The sequence below is a fragment of the Neovison vison genome, chromosome 7 (assembly GCF_020171115.1).
Source record: "Neovison vison isolate M4711 chromosome 7, ASM_NN_V1, whole genome shotgun sequence".
Classification (NCBI taxonomy): Eukaryota; Metazoa; Chordata; class Mammalia; order Carnivora; family Mustelidae; genus Neogale; species Neogale vison.
Window position 1 is genome coordinate 27,769,557 of NC_058097.1, and position 22,551 is coordinate 27,792,107.

Below are 22,551 nucleotides of genomic sequence, written 5' to 3' on the forward strand. Positions count from 1 at the left end.
ATAAAGTTTATCATCTGGCTGTGACTTTTCTATTTCTTTCCATCAGTTCTTTTGTAGTTTTTAGTGTATTGTTTTGTTTTGCTTTTAGAGAGGGAGAGGGCAAGAGGCAAGGAAATAATCTGAAGCAGGCTTCATGCCAGCACAGAGTCCAGTGTGGGGCTGGACTTGAAGCTCGATCTTATGACCCTGAGATCATGACCTGAGCTGAAATCAGGAGTCGGACACTTAACCCACTGAGCCACGTAGGCGCCCCTCTTTTGTACACTTTCTTGTCCCTTCTTTTCTATTTTCTTTTAGATTAATTGAGTACTTCCATGTTTCTCTGTTTTTTATCTCTGCTATTGAATATTTTGGCTACATAATATAAGGAACTTAATATGATACAAGCCCCTTTACCCCCTCCTCCCATGTCATAGATTTTACTTCTGTGTGTCTTAGAGCCCCGTGATGCATTTGCATTATATTTGATTTATCATTTTTTTTCAGCCTGAAAAAATTCCTTTTTTTTTTTTAAGATTTTATTTATTTTATTTGACAGATAGAGATCACAGTAGGCAGAGAGGCAGGCAGAGAGAGAGGGAGGAGGAAGCAGGCCCCCTGCTGAGCAGAGGCCGGGCTCGATCCCATGACCTGAGCGGAAGGCAGAGGCTTTAACCCACTGAGCCACCCAGGTGCCCCTGAAAAACATTCCTTAAAGCTGGCAGTAACATTCCCACTTTCATTACTGACCTTAGTATTTGAATCTTTTCTCTTTTTGTTTTAGTCAATCTAGAAAAAAGTTTTGTTTTCAATTTTGTTAATCTTTTCAAAGAACCAGCTTTGGGGTTCATTGATTCTTTTGTTTTTTTTATTCTCTGTTTTACTTATACTCTTAAATTTGTTGCTTCCTCACTTCCACTTGCCTTGGAATGATTCTGCCCTTCTTTATCAAGTCCTTAAAGGGGAAATTTCGATTATTTATTTAAGATCTCTCTTTTTTTTAAATGTAGTCATTTACAGCACCGCTCTCCCAGCATCTCATTAGTTCTGCTATGTTGTACCTTGATTTCATTCCCCTCAAAGTATTTTTTTTAAGCCATGAGTATATACTTCCAAAGAACATCTCAAAATATTTTGAATTCCCTTGTGATTTCTTCTTTGACCTGTTGGTTGTCTGAACGTCTTGTTTAAATTTCATCTATTTGTGAATTTTCTGCATTTCCTGTTGTCGTTGATTTCTGCTTTCATTCCATTGTGGTAGGAGAAGAGACCACATATGATTTCAAACTTTTAAAAATCTATTGAGACTTGTTTTGTGGTCTAACATATGGTATGCCTTGGAGAATGTTCCATGTGCCCTGGAGAAGAATATGTATTCTGTTGTTGTTGGGTATAGCATGCTGTGCATGTCTGTTAGGTCTAGTTGGTGTTGGTTTGCAAGCTGGCTCTTGTACACAGAAGGCGAGGGAAGACCAAAGAAAGAGGTAAACCACTCCAGATTGGTGGGTGGCAGGTTTGATAAACAAGGGAGCTTACTTAGAAGGCTTTTGTTAGGCATCAGCAAAATGAGTAGGTCTCAAGAACCCCTCACCAGAATCTTACAGGTTTACACCTAGGCCTTAACTGGATTCAGCCATGTATACCATCCTGATGGTCTCCACAACACCTGACTCTCTCAAGGCTCTGTCCTTTAAAATGGCTTCCACTGTGGGAACGGTGGGATGAATATGCATTTGAAGGACAAGGGAGGGAGGGAGGAGTCTCCCAGTTGTCCAGCTCCAGTTTCTGGGTCAACCAGTGGTCACATTGTCTCAATGAAGCCCCCTCCCCCCACCGCCAACATTCCAGCCCTCGTGACAGGCTCTTACACTCTTACGCACACCCCTCTTCCTTGAATGTGCTATGAGCAGTCACCAAGGAGTTTCACCAGCATGGAGGCTGTTGATTTGGTGACTGTCTGGCTGCACTAGAGGCAGATACCATCACAACAATAGAAGCACATGCCAGAGAAACACAGATCAAGATAATTCCCAAAATAAGTACCATTTTTTTTTTCTCTAAGAGCCCATGTTCCATCCAAACCCCTGATTTATTAAGTTCCCTAGACTAGAGGGTTGATCACTCAGAGCATTCACATGTGTCCTCATGTGATTTCATGAAGATGACACATTAACAGACTCATCAGGTGTGAACACACAACATTCTTTTCGGATGACAGCACAGGTCCCTCCTTGGGAGGCAGTAATGTCCAAGGTCATCCTATCTTAGAAGACAGCTTTTCTTTTTTTTTTTTTTTTTTTTCCCAATTTATTTATTTTCAGAAAAACAGTATTCATTATTTTTTCACCACACCCAGTGCTCCATGCAAGCTGTGCCCTCTATAATACCCACCACCTGGTACCCCAACCTCCCACACCCCCGCCACTTCAAACCCCTCAGACTGTTTTTCAGAGTCCATAGTCTCTCATGGTTCACCTCCCCTTCCAATTTACCCAAATTCCCTTCTCCTCTCTAACGCCCCTTGTCCTCCATGCTATTGGTTATGCTCCACAAATGAGTGAAACCATATGATAATTGACTCTCTCTGCTTGACTGATTTCACTCAGCATAATCTCTTCCAGTCCCGTCCATGTTGCTACAAAAGTTGGATATTCGTCCTTTCTGATGGAGGCATAATACTCCATAGTGTATATGGACCACATCTTCCTTATCCATTCATCCGTTGAAGGGCATCTTGGTTCTTTCCATAGTTTGGCGACTGTGGCCATTGCTGCTATAAACATTGGGGTACAGATGGCCCTTCTTTTCACGACATCTGTATCTTTGGGGTAAATACCCAGGAGTGCAATTGCAGGGTCGTAGGGAAGCTCTATTTTTAATTTCTTGAGGAATCTCCACACTGTTCTCCAAAGAGGCTGCACCAACTTGCATTCCCACCAACAGTGTAAGAGGGTTCCCCTTTCTCCACATCCTCTCCAACACATGTTGTTTCCTGTTTTGTTAATTTTGGCCATTCTAACTGGTGTAAGGTGATATCTCAATGTGGTTTTAATTTGAATCTCCCTGAGGGCTAATGATGATGAGCATTTTTTCATGTGTCTGATAGCCATTTGTATTTCTTGATTGGAGAAGTGTCTGTTCATATCTTCTGCCCATTTTTTGATGTGTTTGTCTGTTTCGTGTGGGTTGAGTTTGAGGAGTTCATTATAGATCCTGGATATCAACCTTTTGTCTGTACTGTCATTTGCAAATATCTTCTCCCATTCCGTGGGTTGCCTCTTTGTTTTTTTGACTGTTTCCTTTGCTGTGCAGAAGCTTTTGATTTTGATGAAGTCCCAGAAGTCTATTTTCGCTTTTGTTTCCTTTGCCTTTGGAGACGTATCTTGAAAGAAGTTGCTGTGGCTGATATCGAAGAGATTACTGCCTATGTTCTCCTCTAAGATTCTGATAGATTCCTGTCTCACGTTGAGGTCTTTTATCCATTTTGAGTTGATCTTTGTGTACGGTGTAAGAGAATGGTCGAGTTTCATTCTTCTACATATAGCTGTCCAGTTTTCCCAGCACCATTTATTGAAGAGACTGTCTTTTTTCCACTGTATATTTTTTCCTGTTTTGTCGAAGATTAATTGACCATAGAGTTGAGGGTCCATATCAGGGCTCTCTACTCTGTTCCACTGGTCTATGTGTCTGTTTTTATGCCAGTACCATGCTGTCTTGGTGATCACAGCTTTGTAATAAAGCTTGAAATCAGGTAAGGTGATGCCGCCAGCTTTATTTTTGTTTTTCAACGTTTCCTTAGCGATTCGGGGTCTCTTCTGATTCCATACAAATTTTTGGATTATTTGCTCCAGCTCTTTGAAGAATGCCGGTGGAATTTTGATCGGAATGGCATTAAAAGTATAGATTGCTCTAGGCAGTATAGACATTTTAACGATGTTTATTCTTCCGATCCAAGAGCATGGAATGGTCTTCCATCTTTTTGTGTCTTCTTCAATTTCTTTCATGAGTGTTCTATAGTTCCTCAAGTATAGATCCTTTACCTCTTTAGTTAGGTTTATTCCCAGGTATCTTATGGTTCTTGGTGCTATAGTAAATGGAATCGATTCTCTAATTTCCCTTTCTGTATTTTCCTTGTTAGTGTATAAGAAAGCCACTGATTTCTGCACATTGACTTTGTATCCTGCCACGCTGCTGAATTGCTGTATGAGTTCTAGTAGTTTGGGGGTGGAGTCTTTTGGGTTTTCCATATAAAGAATCATGTCATCTGCGAAGAGAGAGAGTTTGACTTCTTCATTACCAATTTGGATACCTTTTATTTCTCTCTGTTGTCTGATTGCTGTTGCTAGGACTTCTAATACTATGTTGAACAAGAGTGGTGAAAGTGGGCATCCTTGTCTTGTTCCTGATCTCAACGGGAAGGCTGCAAGCTTTTTCCCATTGAGGATGATATTTGCTGTGGGTCTTTCATAGATAGATTTGATGAGGTTCAGGAATGTTCCCTCTATCCCTATACTTTGAAGCGTTTTAATCAGGAACGGATGTTGGATTTTGTCAAATGCTTTTTCTGCATCAATTGAGAGGACCATGTGGTTCTTCTCTCTTCTCCTATTAATTTGTTGTATCACATTGATTGATTTACGAATGTTGAACCATCCTTGTAGCCCAGGGATGAATCCCACCTGATCATGGTGGATAATCTTTTTAATGTGTTGTTGGATCCTGTTGGCTAGGATCTTGTTGAGAATCTTAGCATCCATATTCATCAGTGATATTGGTCTGAAATTCTCCTTTTTGGTATGGTCCTTGCCTGGTTTGGGGATCAGGGTAATGCTGGCTTCATAGAAAGAGTCTGGAAGTTTTCCTTCTGCTTCAATTTTTTGAAACAGCTTCAGGAGAATAGGTGTTATTTCTTCTTGGAAGGTTTGGTAGAATTCCCCAGGGAATCCGTCAGGTCCTGGGCTCTTGTTTTTTGGGAGATTTTTGATCACTGCTTCAATCTCGTTATTAGATATCGGTCTATTCAGGTTGTCGATTTCTTCCTGGTTCAATTTTGGTAGTTTATATTTTTCCAGGAATGCATCCATTTCATCAAGGTTGCTAAGCTTATTGGCATATAACTGTTCGTAGTAACTTCTGATGATTGTTTCTACTTCCTTGGTGTTAGTTGTGATCTCTCCCCTTTCATTCATAATTTTATGAATTTGGGATTTCTCTCTTTTCTTTTGGATTAGTGTAGCCAGTGGCTTATCGATCTTATTGATTCTTTCAAAAAACCAGCTTCTAGTTTCATTGATACGTTCTACTGTATCTCTGGTTTCTCCCTCATTGATCTCAGCTCTAATCTTGATGATTTCCCTTCTTATGTGTGGAGTTGGTTTGATTTGTTGTTGATCCTCCAGTTCTTTAAGGTGTAGAGACAGCTGGTGTGTTCTGGATTTTTCAATTTTTTTGAGCAAGGCTTGGATGGCTATATATTTTCCCCTTAGGACCGCCTTTGCTGTATCCCATAGGTTTTGGACCGAAGTGTCTTCATTCTCATTGGTTTCCATGAATTGTTTCAGTTCTTCTTTGATCTCCTGGTTGATCCAAGCATTCTTAAGCAAGGTGGTCTTTAGCTTCCAGGTGTTTGAGTTCCTTCGGAACTTTTCCTTGTGATTGAGCTCCAGTTTCAAAGCATTGTGATCTGAGAATATGCAGGGAATAATCTCAGTCTTTTGGTATCGGCTGAGTCCTGATTTGTGACCCAGTATGTGGTCTATTCTGGAGAAGGTTCCGTGTGCACTTGAGAAGAATGAGTATTCTGCTGTTTTAGGGTGGAATGTTCTGTATATATCTATGAGGTCCATCTGGTCCAATGTGTCGTTCAATGCTCTTGTTTCTTTATTGATTTTCTGCTTCGATGATCTGTCTAATTCTGAAAGAGGCGTGTTAAGATCACCTACGATTAGTGTATTCATATCAATATGACTCTTTATCTTGATTAACAGTTTTCTTAAGTAATTGGCTGCTCCCATATTGGGAGCATAGATATTTACAATTGTTAGATCATCTTGGTGGATAGTCCCTTTAAGGATTATGTAGTGTCCTTCTGTATCTCTGACTACAGTCTTTAGTTTGAAGTCTAATTTATCTGATATGAGAATCGCTACCCCAGCCTTCTTTTGAGTCCCATTGGCATGAAAGATGCTTCTCCACCCCTTCACTTTCAGTCTGCGTGTATCTTTAGGTTCAAAATGGGTCTCTTGTAGACAGCATATGGATGGGTCCTGTCGTTTTATCCAATCTGCAACCCTGTGCCATTTTATGGGTGCATTGAGGCCATTCACATTGAGAGTGATTATTGATAGATACGTTTTTATTGACATCGAGTTACCTTTGAAGTCTTTCTTTCTGTAGACTGTCTCTATATTTCTGTTCAATGCTATTCTTGGGATTTTTCCTCTTTTATAGAACCCCCCTTAATATTTCCTGCAGAATCGGCTTGGTGGTTGCATAGTCTTTTAAGTCTTGCCGGTCTTGGAAACTCTTTATCTCTCCATCCATTTTGAATGTCAGTCTTGCTGGATAAAGTATTCTTGGCTGCATGTTCTTCTCATTTAGTGCCCTGAATATATCTTGCCAGCCTCTTCTGGCTTGCCAGGTCTCTGTGGACAGGTCTGACGTTATTCTGATGGGCTTCCCTCTGTAAGTAAGGAGCCTCTTTGCCCTGGCGGCTTTCAAGAGATTATACCTACAATTATAATTTCTCAATTTGACTATCAGGTGTCGTGATGTTTTTTTGGAGTGTATAATCTTGGGTGGAGACCGTTCAGCCTCTAGTACATGAACGCTGGTTTCATTCGCGAGATTCGGAAAGTTTTCATGAAGGACTTGTTCCACGACATCTTCTAGACTTCTTTCTTTCTCCTCCCCTTCAGGAATTCCAATAATTCTGACGTTGGAACGCTTCATGGCATCACTTATTTCCCTAATTCTGCTTTCGTGGGATCTAAGCTGTTTGTTCCAGGCTTCCTCCTGATCCTTTCTCTCTATCTGTTTGTCTTCCAGATCACTAATTCTATCTTCTGTCTCAGTTACCCTAGCTTTGAGAGAGTTTAGATTGGATTGGAACTCATTGAGAGCATTGTGGACCTCCTCCCTGGTAGCTTTAAGCTCCGCCCTAACATTGTGAACATCCTGTCTGGTCGCTTTCAGTTCGGCTCTAATCAATTCTGTTTGGTCATCCATGGCTTTCTCCAACCTAGCTATTGCCTGGATAATTGTTAGCCTGAATTCTCTTTCCGACATATTGTCTATGTTGATAGCCGTTAGCTCTGTTGCGGAAGGTCCATCCTCTGTATTTTTCTTCTGTTGGGCATTCCTCCTCCTAGTCATTTTGGTGGGAGAAGACTGAACAGATGTAGCTGGATGTATCAACTCTGGTGCAGTCAAGGTGCACCCTGGAACACTTCCTGATCTCCGTCTCAGAAGCCTCAGTCTGGGTGCAGAAGCTGAATAAATTCCCCCTTGGATGCTGGCAGTGCAGGTTCCAAGTTAAAGACCCTGGGGGCGCAGGATCTTTTGCTCGTCCCCAAAGCCAAGGCAGTGGCGGCTGTCTGGGAGCTCCTGACCGCCAGAGAGGTTCCGAGCAGCGATCGCACACTGAGATTTTGCCGCCGGCCGGGGCTGGGAGTGCCCGGCTTGCGCGCACCCCTTTTCAGAGGCGGCTGTGGGTCGGGCGCGCGTCTGGGGCACTGAGAACGGGGCGCTGGTCCGTAAGCCGCAGGCTGGGCTTTTGCGCGCCTCTGTCCGGGGAAGAGTTTCGCGGGCGCGAGGCTTAGACTTTGAAACAATGGCCCGGGTCTAGAAGCGCCCCAGGGCCTTAGAAACCCAGGAGAGCTGGAGCGACGTGCACGCGCATCTCAAGCTTTGTGGTAGGGCTAGCGCGCGTTCTGCAGACCGGCTCCCATCCCCTCACAGGAGCCGGAACCCCGCGCTCTGGGGCACGCTGGCGGCTTAGGGACCAGGAGCCGGTTTCTCCGCCGCACTCTCTCTGCCTCCGCGCCGGGGAGGCCGTCTGGGACCGGGGACTCAAGCCCCTGTCCCTAGCCGCCCCGATTCCCACAGTTTGCCCCCGCGATCCTTTGCTCTTTTGGAGTGCTTTCAACCAGTCTCCGAGTTAATGCTGGTCCCCAGACGCAGGGCACTCTCGCTCGTATCGGGGTATTACTTTCCCACCGGTCGCCTCTGGTGGCTCCCTCCCCCTTTTGTTTATCTTCCGATCTCAGTCCGCTGTTCCCATTCCGCTTTACCTGCTCACTGGCGTCTTCTGCCCCTGTAGAGATCCAGACGTGTATAATTCTGATCTCAGGCTGATTTCATGGGTGATCAGAGTTCTTTGGTAGGTAATCAGCTCACTTTGGGGTACCAGCTGAAAAGACGCCTCTTCCTAGTACCCCGCCATCTTGTCCCCCCAAGACAGCTTTTCTTTTTTCTTTTTTTTTTTTTTTAAGATTTATTTATTTATTTATTTAAAAAAGAGAGTGTGCACACATGCGAATTGGGAGAAGGCACAGTGAGAGGGAGAGAGAAACTCAAGCAGACTCCCCACTGAGCACAGAGCCTGAGACAGAGCTTAATCTCAGGACCCTGAGATCACAACCTGAGCTGAAATCAAGGGTCAGACACTCAACTGACTCAGTCACCCAGGCACCCCAAGACACCTTTTCTTATGAGAGACATTTCAGGGTTCAGGATAAGGAAATGCTTTGTTGTCTATAGTTTAAGGCTTGCTGGGTGAATTTAGTAGGGGGCTTTTAATGTGCGTTCTTCCAGCCCAATGGGAGAAAACAAAGATGGTGGCCAAGTGATCATACCAGTGGAAAACAACTTGCTCACTTCACCAGGCTGTGTGTACCATATCTATTGGCTGGGAGAGAGGGCATGTCAGGCATGAGGGACTGGACTGGGGGCAGGATATGCCAGATCACAACTGCCACCCTTTCTCTTTTCAATAGTGTGTGTCCTACTGCAGTCTAGTGCTTTTCAGCAGGTCTGGCTTACATCAGGACAATAGGATCCCAGTGGAGATTGAGTAGTTCCCCCTCACCCCATGGGTGTGAAATAACTTGCCCATCCCAGTGGGATGTCCCATTGAAAGTTCTAGTAGATGACACCTTTCTCAGGCATGATGGGACTTGGTGTTCTCAGCAGCATAGCACACTGAGTCTTGGTGAGAGTCAGGGCAATGGCTGTCCCCCATCATTCCCATACCTTTACAGTGTTGGGTGTCTGGACAAGAGTCTGCAATCTGGCATCTGGGGCAACAGGCCCTACTGGTTGATCATTTAAGTGTATTAAAGCCACATTAGTCCACCTGACCAATGTGATTAACCTGTTAGTAATATAATTTACTGCTTTAATATTTCATTCTTTCTATCAACCCTGCTGCTTACAGGTTATAGGGGCGATGAAATTTCCATTCAATGTCTTACATTTTTGCTCAGTCTTATACATTGTGACCTTTGAAATATGGCTCCCCTCAATCACTGTATAATTGATAAGGGTATTTGTACATGGTATTCAGTTGGCCCAAATGCTGGGGGACATGGAAGGCTTCCAGCTTTAAGTAGGGTCTTGAGAGGAGACGGCACCCAGGGATCGATCATCCCTGCTATCTGAGTGATAGGATCTGGCAGGCCCTATGATACTGGAGGTGTCAGGGATGGGAAAAGATGCAGTGTGGAGTGTATGGCAAACTCCAGTGGGAGAATCATGATCTAGGTCTCTGGAATTCTGGAGTAAGGCCTTGCTAACTACAGCAGAGAATTACAAGCCCTTTGAGAAGATCTCCTGCAGTGTTATTGGGTTCTGGTTGAGAAGAAATGCTGGATCATGGGCACCAGATGAGCATGCATATGGAATTTCCCATGATGAGATGGGTTCTGTCTATAAATTCCTTTAGGGAAGGATTGAGGAAATGCATATAGTTTATTTATTTATAGTGGCATTGCATAATTCTTCTTTGAGAGGACCCAGCCTCTCCTAATCAATAGGCGCAGTGTGCTTGAGAAATGGTTTACATCTGGAAACATCTGGTAAGGCCTTGTGATTTTTCATTGTTATGGCTGACATGAAACTTCTGCTCACCAGCGCTTGACTTTTTCTGGTTTTATAAGTGAAGCAATGTTCAAGGTGGCTGCTTACCTACCTTACTTCTAGGAATACCGTGATCTGTTAGTCACTGTCGTAGATCTCAGTGGACAAGGCACCCTTGTCGCCACTCTGTCTTTGCCATCCATTGGGGCAGTTATTTCTACATTATTCTGGTGGTTAAATAGCACCGCCTGGCTTCTGCTATTCCAGATTCATTCACATTGACTGAATCTGAACAAAGCACATTTTCACGGTGGCATTGCCTACCGTCAACACTGACTTACCAAGAATTGTCAGCACTGGGCTTCTCAAAGAGGCAGGTGCTCTCTACACTGTTACATTCCTCACCACCCTAGAGAAGAGAGCTTGTGGGCACTCCTAGTAAACATTGCCAGGTCATGAATTCCCTCCTTCTAGGAAATAAATTCATTCTAATAGACCCACGTCCTGCACCTTCTGATCTCTTTCTTAGTACTTGGCCATGGCAATTCTAGCAGCTCCATCTCATCCACGGCAGGCCGTCTTCATGTGCATGCTTCAAAGAGCCATTCCTGTGGCCTCTTAGACCAACTTGAGGCATTCTTTCAGGACAATAAATCCCGAGTCGTGGGAATGTGCTCTTGTGTTTATAAATTCTCCCCTACCCAATCTTATCTTCTGCCCCACCCCTCAGGTCCACTGCCCTCAGGATTCACTCCCACACACGTTTTTCTCATTTGCTACCAGGACATATTGGCATGATATGCAGTTAATTCAGTGAGAAAGCCATTTCTTCCTGGAGAGGGAAATATCTTCCCTTGCTCTGGCTAGGCTGAAGCCTGGCTCCCATGATTGACCAGGGGGAATGCATGAAATAGGGTGATCTTGATGAGGAAAAACATTTTCATAGGGAGCACACAACACAAACCAAGTCTGCCCCCTTCTAGTAAGAGGGAGAAGGCACCTCCTGTTAGTTTGGAAAGTTTAGGAGAATCGAGTGTTCATTGTTCTCAAATGTCTCCATCCACACCACTCTGGGTCCCAACCATCTTACCTAGGGGTTGACTTAAGCATAGGAGCTCTTCCACGGCTATACAACCAACCTCCTTTGAAGCTCCTTCACTCGTATGGTTAAATCCTGGGTCTCATCTTTAGCATGGTCTCACTGTGGTTCAAGGAGATAAAGCTATCTTTAAAAGCTGCCAGGAAGGCCTCTAATTTTCATGCTGTGTTAATAGCTCATTGACCAGAGCCTGTCATTTTTTTTTTTCAAGTCTTCAAGGCAGTTCATGAAATCCAGCCAACACCACAACCCTTGTAATTACCATTACCTCTATACCTTCAAGAGGCTGGGGTGAAGATATTCCTGACTGGTGCCCCTCCAGCTGGACCACATCCCAGCCCACCCCTGAGAGTCTTTGCCACATGATGCTGTCTGAATGGTGAGTGATCCAGTCATAGGATCCCACTGATGGTCCACTTCCGAGGTCTCCTCCTGGTGCCCACTGACTTACTTTGGTTCCATAAGAGTGGAGCTTGGGGCGGGGAGGGCAGAGAGAAAAGACAAGATAAGGTGTATTACTGAGACTGCTTCTGTGAGGAAAGAGAGCCCAGTTTTTCTAGAACCCTCTGCCTATTGAGCAGCACACAGAATGCCTCCAGAGGCTGGAGTGTTACTCCCAGGCCTCATGCTCCCTTTTTTGAGGATTACTCCTGGGTTACTCTAATTTCCAATCTTGCTTAAGCAAAGTCAGAGAGGATATTTGTGATGGGGTGAAGGCCCTGGGGAAGAAAATAGAGAGTCACATGGTCCACCCATGCTTCAGGTGGCGTGCTGTCACACAGGACTGGCGTGGCGTGGTCTGCACAGGACTGTCCACTACAGGTATGACTTAAAGCAGAAGTGGGCTCACGTTATGTGACCAGGAGATAGTGATGTCAACATGGTCATCGCCATCATCATCATCTGTGGCGAAACCAGTCATTGAACTGGGATGGAGCATTGGAAATGGTATAATAGAAACATCAACAAAGCGCTCAGGATGAAACGAGAAAATGATTTTTGCACTTGAGAATAAGGAGGTCTGCCTGGAGGAGATGATATTTCTATGGGATCTTGAAAAACCAGAAGGATTTTACCAGGTGAAGAAGTCAAGGCAAAACATTCCAGGAAAGGAAAATGTGATTAACTCAAAGATGAGTTAATCTTTTAGTGGGGTGCAGTGATGGGTCTAGTTATAGGGATGCAGGGATGGGACCCATACTGATGGGCATAAATGATGATGGTATGATGATGAGGTTGTAGGAATGGGGTGCAGGGATGGGAGTACAGTGATGGGGCTATAGGGATGGGGTACAGTGAAGCATCCATCTGGACAGGACAGAGCCAAATGGGAAAAGATCTGAACAACCTGCTGAAGTGTTTGAATTAAATAGCAGTGTGAGGTGGGTCTGAAGAAAGAAGGAAGCTCTAGGGTGCCCAGCCCTAGGCCCCTAGAGTGAGAGGTGCAGTGCCCGGTAACACGAGTCCAGCCCGAGCATCCTCCCTTTGTTCTGTCCCCCTGCAGGCCGGCCTCCACCCTGAGGCCACTGGCAGCAGGGCAGATTAGCATATGTTCTAAGCCGAAGCCAGACCTGGGACTGAGGTCCTCTCCCATTCTGGTTTCTCCCTCAGGGTTTCAGCAGAGCAGCCTGGGAGAACAGAGAGAGCTCATCAGAAGAGCTCTTGTCTTGGGGGCCCTCGAGGCCACTGGCTTGCTGGGAACAGCAAGGTCCAAGGAGGTGATGTCAGGTGGATCCTCTGCTTCCTACAAGATTAAATGATCTTTAATGGCCCAAGAACTGCAGAAGTCAGCCCGTGCTCCCCGACCTTCCTATTGCTCCTCATTCTCGCTCCTTTTCCCTAAATGGCAAAGGCTGCAGCTTGGAGGCAGAAGTCTGGGTTCAAGTCCCAGCTGTGATGGCTCCTCAGTCCTGTGATATCTGACGATTCAGTCCTGTGATATCTGACGATTCATCCTACCTTGCAGGATTTCCTGCTCTGCAAAATGGGAATAATGGCATTACACAGGGTCATGGCTGTAAAACATTTAGCTCAGGCTGTGATACCTACAAGGCATTGGATAAATGAAAGCTAGTATCATTATTTCCTGCCATGTCAGTTTCCCAGAGGGTCCGCTCTGTCCATTAGAGAACAGTGAGATAAGCAGAAGTGACATCTTGACAGAAAAGAAAATGCGAGAAAAGCAGTTCGGAAGTCACACTCTCCACGGTTCTCTTTCAGGCTGGGTTTGTAGGTAAGAGACCCAGTATGGCCATAGCGTGTTTCTTATATGTATCTATAACACTTATGAACTTTTCTTTTTTAACCAGAAGAGAACAATTCCTTCACCCCACCCCAACCCTGTAGTTCATAGTAGATATTTACATGGAGCTCCATCAGGTAAACTCAGTCCTATTTAATAACTTGAATAATCTCTTTATAGCTTTTTCAAATAAATGCATAGCCTCTGCTTAGATTTGCTTCCCATCCTTTCCAAGATGGCATCTGGATGCATGAATTGGGAGAAGCTAATACGACCACACCCTTAGAAGGGTAGAGGTAGCTTAAACCCACTTGCAGAGGTCCTGGCGTTGTTGGGCTGTCTACAGCAACTTCCCTGTGCACCGAGTTCCTGGGAGGATGATGAATTCTAACATGGTGAGCTCACGGTCTGTCCTTTTGTCTTGGTCAAAGCCCATGGATCCTTCCTTAGAGACTCAGTGCCCTCACCTTGGCTCTGACCAGCTCTACCAGCTTTCATCACTATGCTCTACCCAGATCAGGCCTCCACTTTGTCCTAAAGCCCAGGAAGCACCTCTGTGGGTCCCCTGACCTCTCTCTATCTAGCTCCCAACCATAGTCTCAATTACTTCTGAGTTCCCTTCAAGGCCATGTTTCAGGCCCTTCCAAGAACAGCTGATCCGGGATAAGCAAGAGCATCACTTGAGATCTGTCTTTGCCCAACCTCTTCTACTTGGTTGTGGCTGCCACAGGCTGATTTAAGGATTTGGAGCACCCCTATGGCAGTCTTCTTCTAGAGAACCAAAGCTGCCGTCAGCTTCCCTAACACATCTCCCACTTGGGGTTTCAGTCTAAAAGGAAGATTCAGGTCACCTGGTATCACTCCCTGTTTTCCCCACCAATGTTCCCTTCTTCTTCCCACAATCTGTGGAGCAGGAGGGCCAGATCCTCCACACTTCCTGTTTTGGGGTCTTCTGCACCATACCCTACAGCTTTATTAGAACAGTTGCTAGAGGTGGGGGATGATTTCACCATATAGAAATGCAAAATACACTGGTTTACTCTTTTCAAAACACTATCTCTACTGCATTAGGTATAAAAAAATTTCTTGATAATCAACAGTTTTTTTTTTTAAAGATTGATTTAAAGAACAATTTCCAGTAAACTGATAGTCAGGTTAGGAGTGGGAACGGTACACACTGTGAAGCTCTAGGTCCATGGCTGAGTTTGGAGAAACACCAGGTATTTCTGATAGAGTTATAGGTCAGGGAGGACCTTTCTGGCAGCAACTAAGGAGGGCCAGAGCAGGGAGACCGTCTTGAGTCTCAAGGCTGTAGACAGAATGGGTATTATAGACCTTCATTTGACAGGGCCCATGAAGGTGCCATTTTGAGCTGGTAAATTTGTGCCTTCAGAGTCACTTGGCCTGGGCCCTGCCAGCAGCCTTCTTCCTCTGCTCAGAAACTTGTCTACTTCTCCACCCTTCTCTGGGTTCTTCTGGCCCCCTAGGCATTTCTGGAAACTCATTCATGCTTGGGTCTCCAGAATTTATAATCCTAAAATGCGTGCACAGATGTCAGCAGAAGATGGAAACACTGAGGCCCAGAAGGAAGAAAGGATTTGTTCAAGGACACCCTTGATTCTGAGGAAGAATCAAGAGGGAACCCAGGTCTCTGTAAATGGTCTCAAGGCTGTGGGCAAGAGCTTGCAGCTGCTTAGGTCAGCCATGCCAGGAAGGGCCTGCTGGGAAAGGCAAGAAAACAACTTGCCTTTGTTCTGAAGGCATTTTAAAGAATCATATGTGGGTGCGTCTCAACAAGCTAGGGTCAGGTTGCAATCTAGCAAACACCACTGACCACCCACACTATGGCCCAGACCCAAGCTAAGGTCTTTGATGTCTGAAAAGCCCTAAGTACTTGAACCTAGCAGCAACGAACCTGTGTATACACACACGCTGGGATTTGGGTATGCTCAATGTTTAACCCACACCAACAAAGTCTGCAGGGCATGCCGGGAACATTTTAGAAATTCCCACCCCATCTCCCATTCATCTTCTGGGATTTGTGGTCACCTCAAAAGTGGGCAGTCTGAACATCTAGACGTCTGATACAGGCAGCCCCTGTCTTCCTCACTCCTCGTCATCATACCTAGGGACTGCTGTCTACCGCTGTTCGCTAGATTTCAGGGGACAATGTCAAGGTTCCATTTGAACCATAAGTGACTTTTGCTGAATTAAGAATCAAATCTTCAGAAAGGACTCCACCCAAGTCCTATTTCCATAATTCCTGGTGTGGTCAGTGGCTTGTCAGAAAGGGGTTTAGAGCTGGGGAGAAAGATATTTACCAGAGGACTTCTACTAATCTGTAGAGATTTACAGAGCACAGGCCTTTAGCAAAATACACCCAACAGCCCCTTGCTCTGACCTTGAGGAAGGCTTTCCCCGCCTGCTTGTGTAGAGCTCTGTATCCAGCAGGCACATAATATCTGCTCGTAACAACCCTGCCTCTTTCAGAAGGTGACTCCTCTGCGAGACCCGTGCGTTAGATTGATGCTTCCCAGACCCACCATTCACGTTGTTCAAGTCCTGCCCCTAGATCTCCAGGGGGGCTCAGCAGAAGGACAGAATTTCGACACATACCCCAATTGCACCCACCTACTCCAAGCACTTGGGAAGCCCCATCCTGGGGCTACACCTTTACCCCGAGGGCAGTGTGGACCATGGCGGGAGCTGGGTGGTGATGTTCCTGGGTCCTGAGCCTGAATGTAAGGACAGGCTCCAACAGAACCACGTATAGGAACTTCACCTCTTTGGACTTGTCTCCTCATATTTACGCAGGGGAGCTGGGTCTAGATCAGAACTATAGACACAGCTCAAGCCAGTAGAAATACTGCACTGGGCTCATAACATGATTTCTTCAAATTTGAAACCACTTACAAAAATGGAGAGAGATCACTGACTTCTGGTTTGGTGTACCTACATTGTCGTAAGCCAAACGTTCGTTGGAGTTGAGAAGTCTTGCCTCTTTAAGAGAGGGCATGTGCTCTGTCCCACAGTCCCCACCACATCCTATCAAGCTTTCTTGGCCAGCTTCATTCACTGTTTGTTTGCTGCTTTCCTGGCCCCTGCAGACACTGCAGTTAAGGTCTTTGCCTTCCCTGATGCCCATCCTGTATTTGTTCCATCCTGCATGCCCAGAGCCTGCCGCACTATCCTTCCCCAGCTTACAAGTTAATCATCAGCTTCTCCTTATGTAAATCAGAACAGGAAAGTCTTGCTTGGCCAATTCCTCCGAAAATCTTGGTCTGCTGCCCCTCTTCACCAGCCGGTGTCCTGTGTTTGCCCGCTCAACATTTGTCTGCCAACAGGAAGCCCTTTCTTGCCCCCGTCCGAAGCTCTCTGGGGCCAGCTGCGGCCGTGAAGGTGCAGGGCATTCAGGCAGGCCAGCCGGATGAGTGGGGAGTGGGGGCACCGGGGCCAGACCCTGATCTGGGTTGTTTGGGTCCTTACAGCTGCCACCAAGGGTGAGATACCCCGTGGGAGAGGAGGGGCCTCAGAAGATGGGGTAGGGGAATTTCCTTACCACTAGTGCAAACAAACCTATTTCTCGGAGGTCTGAAGGCTCATAAAAGGCTATGTAAGTAACCTCAGGGCCCCTGAGCAGTGTCCTGGTGTTACTGAAAACCATCCTCCGCAGAGTCTCCTTTGTGGGAGTGGGTAGAGCTCGGTCCTGCCCTTGGGTTGCTCACACCTTGTCAGAGTTTGGAGAACTCTCTGTCCCAGGCACTGGGGAGGGTCATAGAATGGAGCCCATACTTTGTACTAGTGCCTGCCTGGACAGGACTTTCTCTATTAAAATGACATTAGAACAGGTACCACCAAGACGCCCGAGTCCTGCTAATAAGTAAACAGCTGGGCAGTGGGCTTCTCAACACTGTATTCTATGTGGAAACCGAGAAGCTTACACTCTCGGGTTTCCAGAAATATCATCCTCCTGTCCCTGGGGGCGGGGGAGCTGATGTCAGGTGGCATCCCCATGAGAACTTTTTGTTTTTATTGATGTATATTTATTTTCATGTATATTCAAAAACATAGACTTAACTCATCAAAGGGCACAATTCCATAGATGTTACTGCTTAGGATTGCCCTGAGAAGGATTTTTAAAAGTTTTTTTAAATTTAATTTTAAGAAAAATCAAAAAGCTCCTCTTCGGGTAGGGAAGGCACAGACATGCCAGCAGGTGTGCTGATAGGTATGAAAATGACTCTGGGCCAGATGACTTTGTGGGACCCTAGGATCTGCGGAGCCTGGCATCTATCAGTTGGAGAGTAAGGGAAATCCGTGCTGTTGAAGGGAGAGTTTCCTTGTTCCCCAACAGGTTTGGGGCAAATTTTGTGACTTGGTGCTGTGCTCCTAGGAGAAACGAAGTCTGCGCTCTGATGCAGGTGGCTTCTAAGGCAATCTTAAAAGAAACCAGGGACTGTGGTTTATTGATGGGGAGTCTAGGTACTTCCTGCTGCATGGCCTCTGGGCCAAGAGAGAGTGCCCCCACTGAGGGGTGCTCCTAGCTGGGCTCGTTCCAGTTCTCCACCCAGCCACTCCTGATTCTGCCCTGTGTGTTCCCTCAGGGCCAGCCGCGGACGCACCAGTGAGGAGCACCAGGCTGGGGTGGGTCCGGGGGAAGCAAGCCACTGTGCTGGGAAGCACCATGCCTGTGAACGTGTTCCTCGGGATCCCCTATGCTGTGCCCCCTGTAGGACCCCTGCGATTTAAGAAACCAAAGCCTGCCTTGCCCTGGAATGACTTCCGAGATGCCACGTCCTACCCTAAATTGTAAGAGCAGTCTCAGTCCCGTGGTGGAAAGTGGCTGGGCGTGGGGGCGGAGCACTACAGGGGAGTAAAGGTCCGTGCAGCTCCAGGGGAAAGGTGGTGGCACCAAGAAGGAGGAGGGTTGACCATGGCCCCCCAGCTGGCTGATCAGCGGGACCACTGGCAGTGGTGTTCAGAGCACGCGGGTTCCTTGGGCTCCCCTCTCGGACTTCCTGAATCAGAATCTCCAGAGCCGGGCCCAGGAAGCTGGTTGCACTGAAAGGTGTCTAGGGATCTGAGGACCGATCAGATTTGGGAACGGCTGTGGCAGACTTACTGAGTCTTGGTCCAGGTGTTTCCATGTCAATCCCCACCCAAGGACCAGACTAGCTGAGGGCTTTGAGGTGAAGAACCACGTGAGAGGGATCTCAGCTCTAGTGCTCTCTGCCTGATGCAGGGAAATCCACAAACACCTGTGGAGTAGATGCATGTGTTCTGGGTTGGGAGCCCCCATCACTGCTGATGTTCAAGCTGGGGTGGGTAAATCACGATGAGCATAGGTTGGAAGGTGAGACTTGAAAATCCCCAAGAATCTTCTGCACTTGATCTTAGCCAAAGGCTGAGAAGCGATCCCCGAGAATCTTCTGATGGTCAGATTCTGTCCAGTCCTCAGATTGGTTTTTGGTTCTTGGTCTTGGGGTCCCAGGAATATGGAGTACCCTGGTGCCAGGAAGCTCCGTAAGTCGCAGAAGAAGACCCCATGGGGCCCAGGGACTCAAGACACGAAGCTGAAACTCATCTGTTCCTTCCTTCATGTATTCATTCAGCTAAGATCCATTGAGAACCAACTCAGTCATTGCCTCTCTATAATGTCCTGGGGGACATATGGTGGGCTGGTCACAGTTGCCCTGAATGACCTTGTGGGCTGATGGGGGTGCTAGGGGTGCTAGGGGGTGCTAATCATAACAATGATTAAAATATAAAGTGACGAGGACAGCCTTTTAGGGGATCAGAGAAGGATGCTGAGAAGGAACCACCCATCCAGCCTAGGAGTCATATATTGGTCTAATTCAATCTTACTGTGTCATAGCCTCAGTGCTAGGGACTATGAGGTTCCAAGGTGACCAAAACAGCTTTTGGCTGGTCACATTTGAGTGGGGGAAGATGGCAACACTCATGTGAAAACCTAAGAGAACTTTAAGGAAAGAACACAATGTATATAGGTGTTTCTAAAGAGCTGTGGTCTAACTAGGGGGATCTCAGAAGGTTTCTTGGAGGAGGTGGCACTTTTACTGAATCTGAAAGAAAGGGAAGAACATGAGCAAACAGATATGAGTAGAGAGCACTCTGGGCATAGGGACCAGCCTGAGCAAAGGCTTGGATACAGGAATCTCCCTACTCATCTACCTCCATTGTGTCCTGGAGAAAAGGCCTAGAGATGTCCTTTTGTCCCTCTGGGGGCAGAAAAGGGAGCTGCTAGAGCAAAGCCCTTGATATGTAACCCAGTGTCTTGCCCTCCAGTTTGGGGAATTGTTGAGCCATGTTGAATCTTGATGTGTATGTGTCTGAATTGTGGTAGTGGCTATAGGCATGCGTGGGTGCTGAAAGTTAATGATACAATTATTCTGCACAAACTGCTTTCCTACCTAAAAACCAGATCTGAAAGAATTATAGCATGTTTCTCTGTTTGTGCCACCATGGTGGGGGCAGGGGAGATGATTAGATTTTGTACCAATAGCTCCCATAGGCTTCTTCCGCTCAGACAGGGGAGGCCATCAGGCTTCTTCTGCTGTCACAAGACCTGGCCCCTCCCAGGCATGTTCCCTGATAGCAACTCTGAGATCTCTCCTTCCTTCCTCCAAGGTGCCTCCAGAACTCAGAGTGGCTGCTCTCAGATCAACACTTTCTCAAGGTGCATTACCCCAAATTGGAAGTGTCTGAAGACTGCTTGTACCTTAACATCTATGCGCCGGCCCATGCGAACAAGGGCTCCAAGCTCCCTGTAAGGCTGCCCACCATGCCCAGGGCTCCGGGGTCCCAGGCAGAGGGGCTGGGCGTCTAGAATCAAACCTACCCCCTGTTGGGTAAAAGGGAACTGTAATCACTTGATGCATCAGTAACTCTTAAAAAGTCATTTAATGACAGATTCACTTTATCTTCCTTTCTGATTGCTTCTTTGTTGGCAGTGGCTTGACTTGAACTTTGATTTTTAGTTTGTTTTGTATTTCCCCTCTGTTGAGTATTTAATGGTCTGTAAACATTTAGAAAGACACTGCTTAAAAGGACCCTGATTTTCTGTTGGCTTGTTTGGGAAATCCTTTTTTATTTTTTTAAGATTTTATTTCTTTATTTGACAGTGGGACAGCAAGAAAGGGAACACAAACAGGGGGAAAGGGAGAGGGAGAAGCAGGCTTCTTGCTGTGCAGGGATCCCTACACGGGGCTGCATCCCAGGACCTGGGATCATGACATGAGCGAAGGCAGACGCTTAATGACTGAGCCACTCAGGCATTCCTGGGAAATGAAGGGCAGGGCACCTGGGTGGCATAGTCAGTGAAGCGTTGGACTTTTGGTTTCTGCTTAGGTCGTGATCTCAGGGTCATGAGATGGGCCCTGTGCTCAGTGTGGAGTCTGCTTAAGACTCTCTCCATCTGCTCCCCTCCCCGCCAACCTGCACACTCTCTCTCTCTCTCTCTCTCAAATAAATGAATAAATAAATAAATCTTTTTTAAAAAGGAGAATGGAAAGGATTTATTAAGAAGTATATCAATCCCGGGGACCCTGGGTGGCTCAGTGGGTTAAAGCCTCTGACTTTGGCTCAGGTCATGATCCCAGGGTCCTGGGATCGAGCCCCACATTGGGTTCTCTGCTCGGCAGGGAGCCTGCTTCCCCCTCGCTCTCTGCCTGCCTCTCTGCCTACTTGTGATCTCTGTCTGTCAAATAAATAAATAAAATCTTTAAAAAAAAAAAAAGAAGTATATCAATCCCAATAGTACCATGTGATTGTTTTATGTTCCCCGGTCCGAATTTTTCTAATCAATAGAGGAAAGTTTTCATACTTCTCCTCCCTGTCATCTCTCCTTGCTTCTCTCCTTTCTGTAGGTAGGGGAAGGAGTTAAGTTAAAATAGCTTAAGTGGTTTGGCTCTCCTTCATGACTTACAATGATTTCCATCTTCCTGTGGGTCACAAGTTCAGTGATATTTAGTTAATGCTTTCTGGGCACTTGAAATTGTTCTAAGAACTTTAGATGCAGGATCTTGTTTAAATATCGTGATAACCCATCAGTGAGATACTTTCATTCTTCAGAGCTTACCTATGGCAAAAATGAGCCTCAGGGAGGTTAAGTAATCTTCCCCACATTACACAGCTCGTCCGTGGCGGAGCTGGGAATCCAACCCAGGTACTTTGGTACCAGAACCCACAAGCTTACCCCTGGGCCTTCTTCAAAAGACAAAGCCTCTGATGCTACTTAGAAAGGAAAGCTTTCTATTATATTTCCCTAAATAAAGAAAGTCCCAAAATGCATGGGGAAGGGATGTGAATGTCTGGCAGGTTGACTGCAGAGGTCTTGTCCCTTCCGCAGGTCATGGTGTGGCTCCCTGGGGGCGCCTTCGAGACTGGCTCAGCCTCCATCTTTGACGGGTCCGCCCTGGCTGCCTACGAGGACGTGCTGATTGTGACGACCCAGTACCGACTAGGAATATTGGGTTTCTTCAAGTGAGTGTCCCCATGTGACCAACACCCTGGATCCCCAAGGCACAGCTGTGTGGCAGCCACAGGGGATTCAGTGCCCAGCCACCTAAGGAGGAATGAGCCTTCAGTGATGTTGAACAAATGCGAGCCAAAAGAGTTAGGTAATTTTTGCTGCTGTAACAGATAAACCCCCAAGTCTTGGTGACTTAAAACAAAACAAAACAAAACAAAAATCTCTTTCTCATTCAAGTAAGGTCCAGCTGAGTGATCCTGACTGAAAACGGTCTTTCTATGTGGTCCATCAGGGACTGGTGTCCTTCCGTCTCATGGCTCTGCCCTCCTTTATGGCGCAGACCCTCTGCATTTGACCGGCAGATAGAACAAACAGCTATCATGCAAGGGGGTTCTTTCTGGGTCAGCCTGGAGTTGGCACTTGTCACTTTTGTTCATATATCATTGGCAGAGCTCAGCGCGTGGCCTCACCCAACCGCCCTGGGAGGTGGAGGAGTGTAGCCCCAATGCGTACCCTGGAATTTGAGGAGGCAGGGTGAGTGAGTGGTTATAGGGCCTCATGTCGGCCTCCTCAGATACTCCCCTGGGAGGATCACTCCTTCCCTCTCCACAGTAATGGCCACCATGCATCAGACACTCACTGTGAGCCAGGCACAGTGCTGTG

At 46.4% G+C, this 22,551-nt stretch overlaps 1 protein-coding gene across 3 annotated transcripts in view; it reads left to right on the forward strand.

Moving 5' to 3' along the window:
* Positions 1 to 22,551, forward strand: part of CES5A (carboxylesterase 5A) — a 95,254-nt gene that overhangs the window by 50,179 nt on the left and 22,524 nt on the right. For 2 of the 3 annotated variants that reach the window (XM_044256119.1, XM_044256118.1), the window contains exon 2: positions 21,766 to 21,899. In XM_044256119.1, the coding sequence (XP_044112054.1) occupies positions 21,769 to 21,899 (131 nt within the window). In that variant the 5' untranslated portion in view covers positions 21,766 to 21,768. Of the gene's footprint in view, positions 1 to 16,712; positions 16,898 to 18,001; positions 18,207 to 20,045; positions 20,185 to 21,765; positions 21,900 to 22,551 lie in introns of those variants that run through there. The other variant, XM_044256120.1, reaches the window with a different exon arrangement.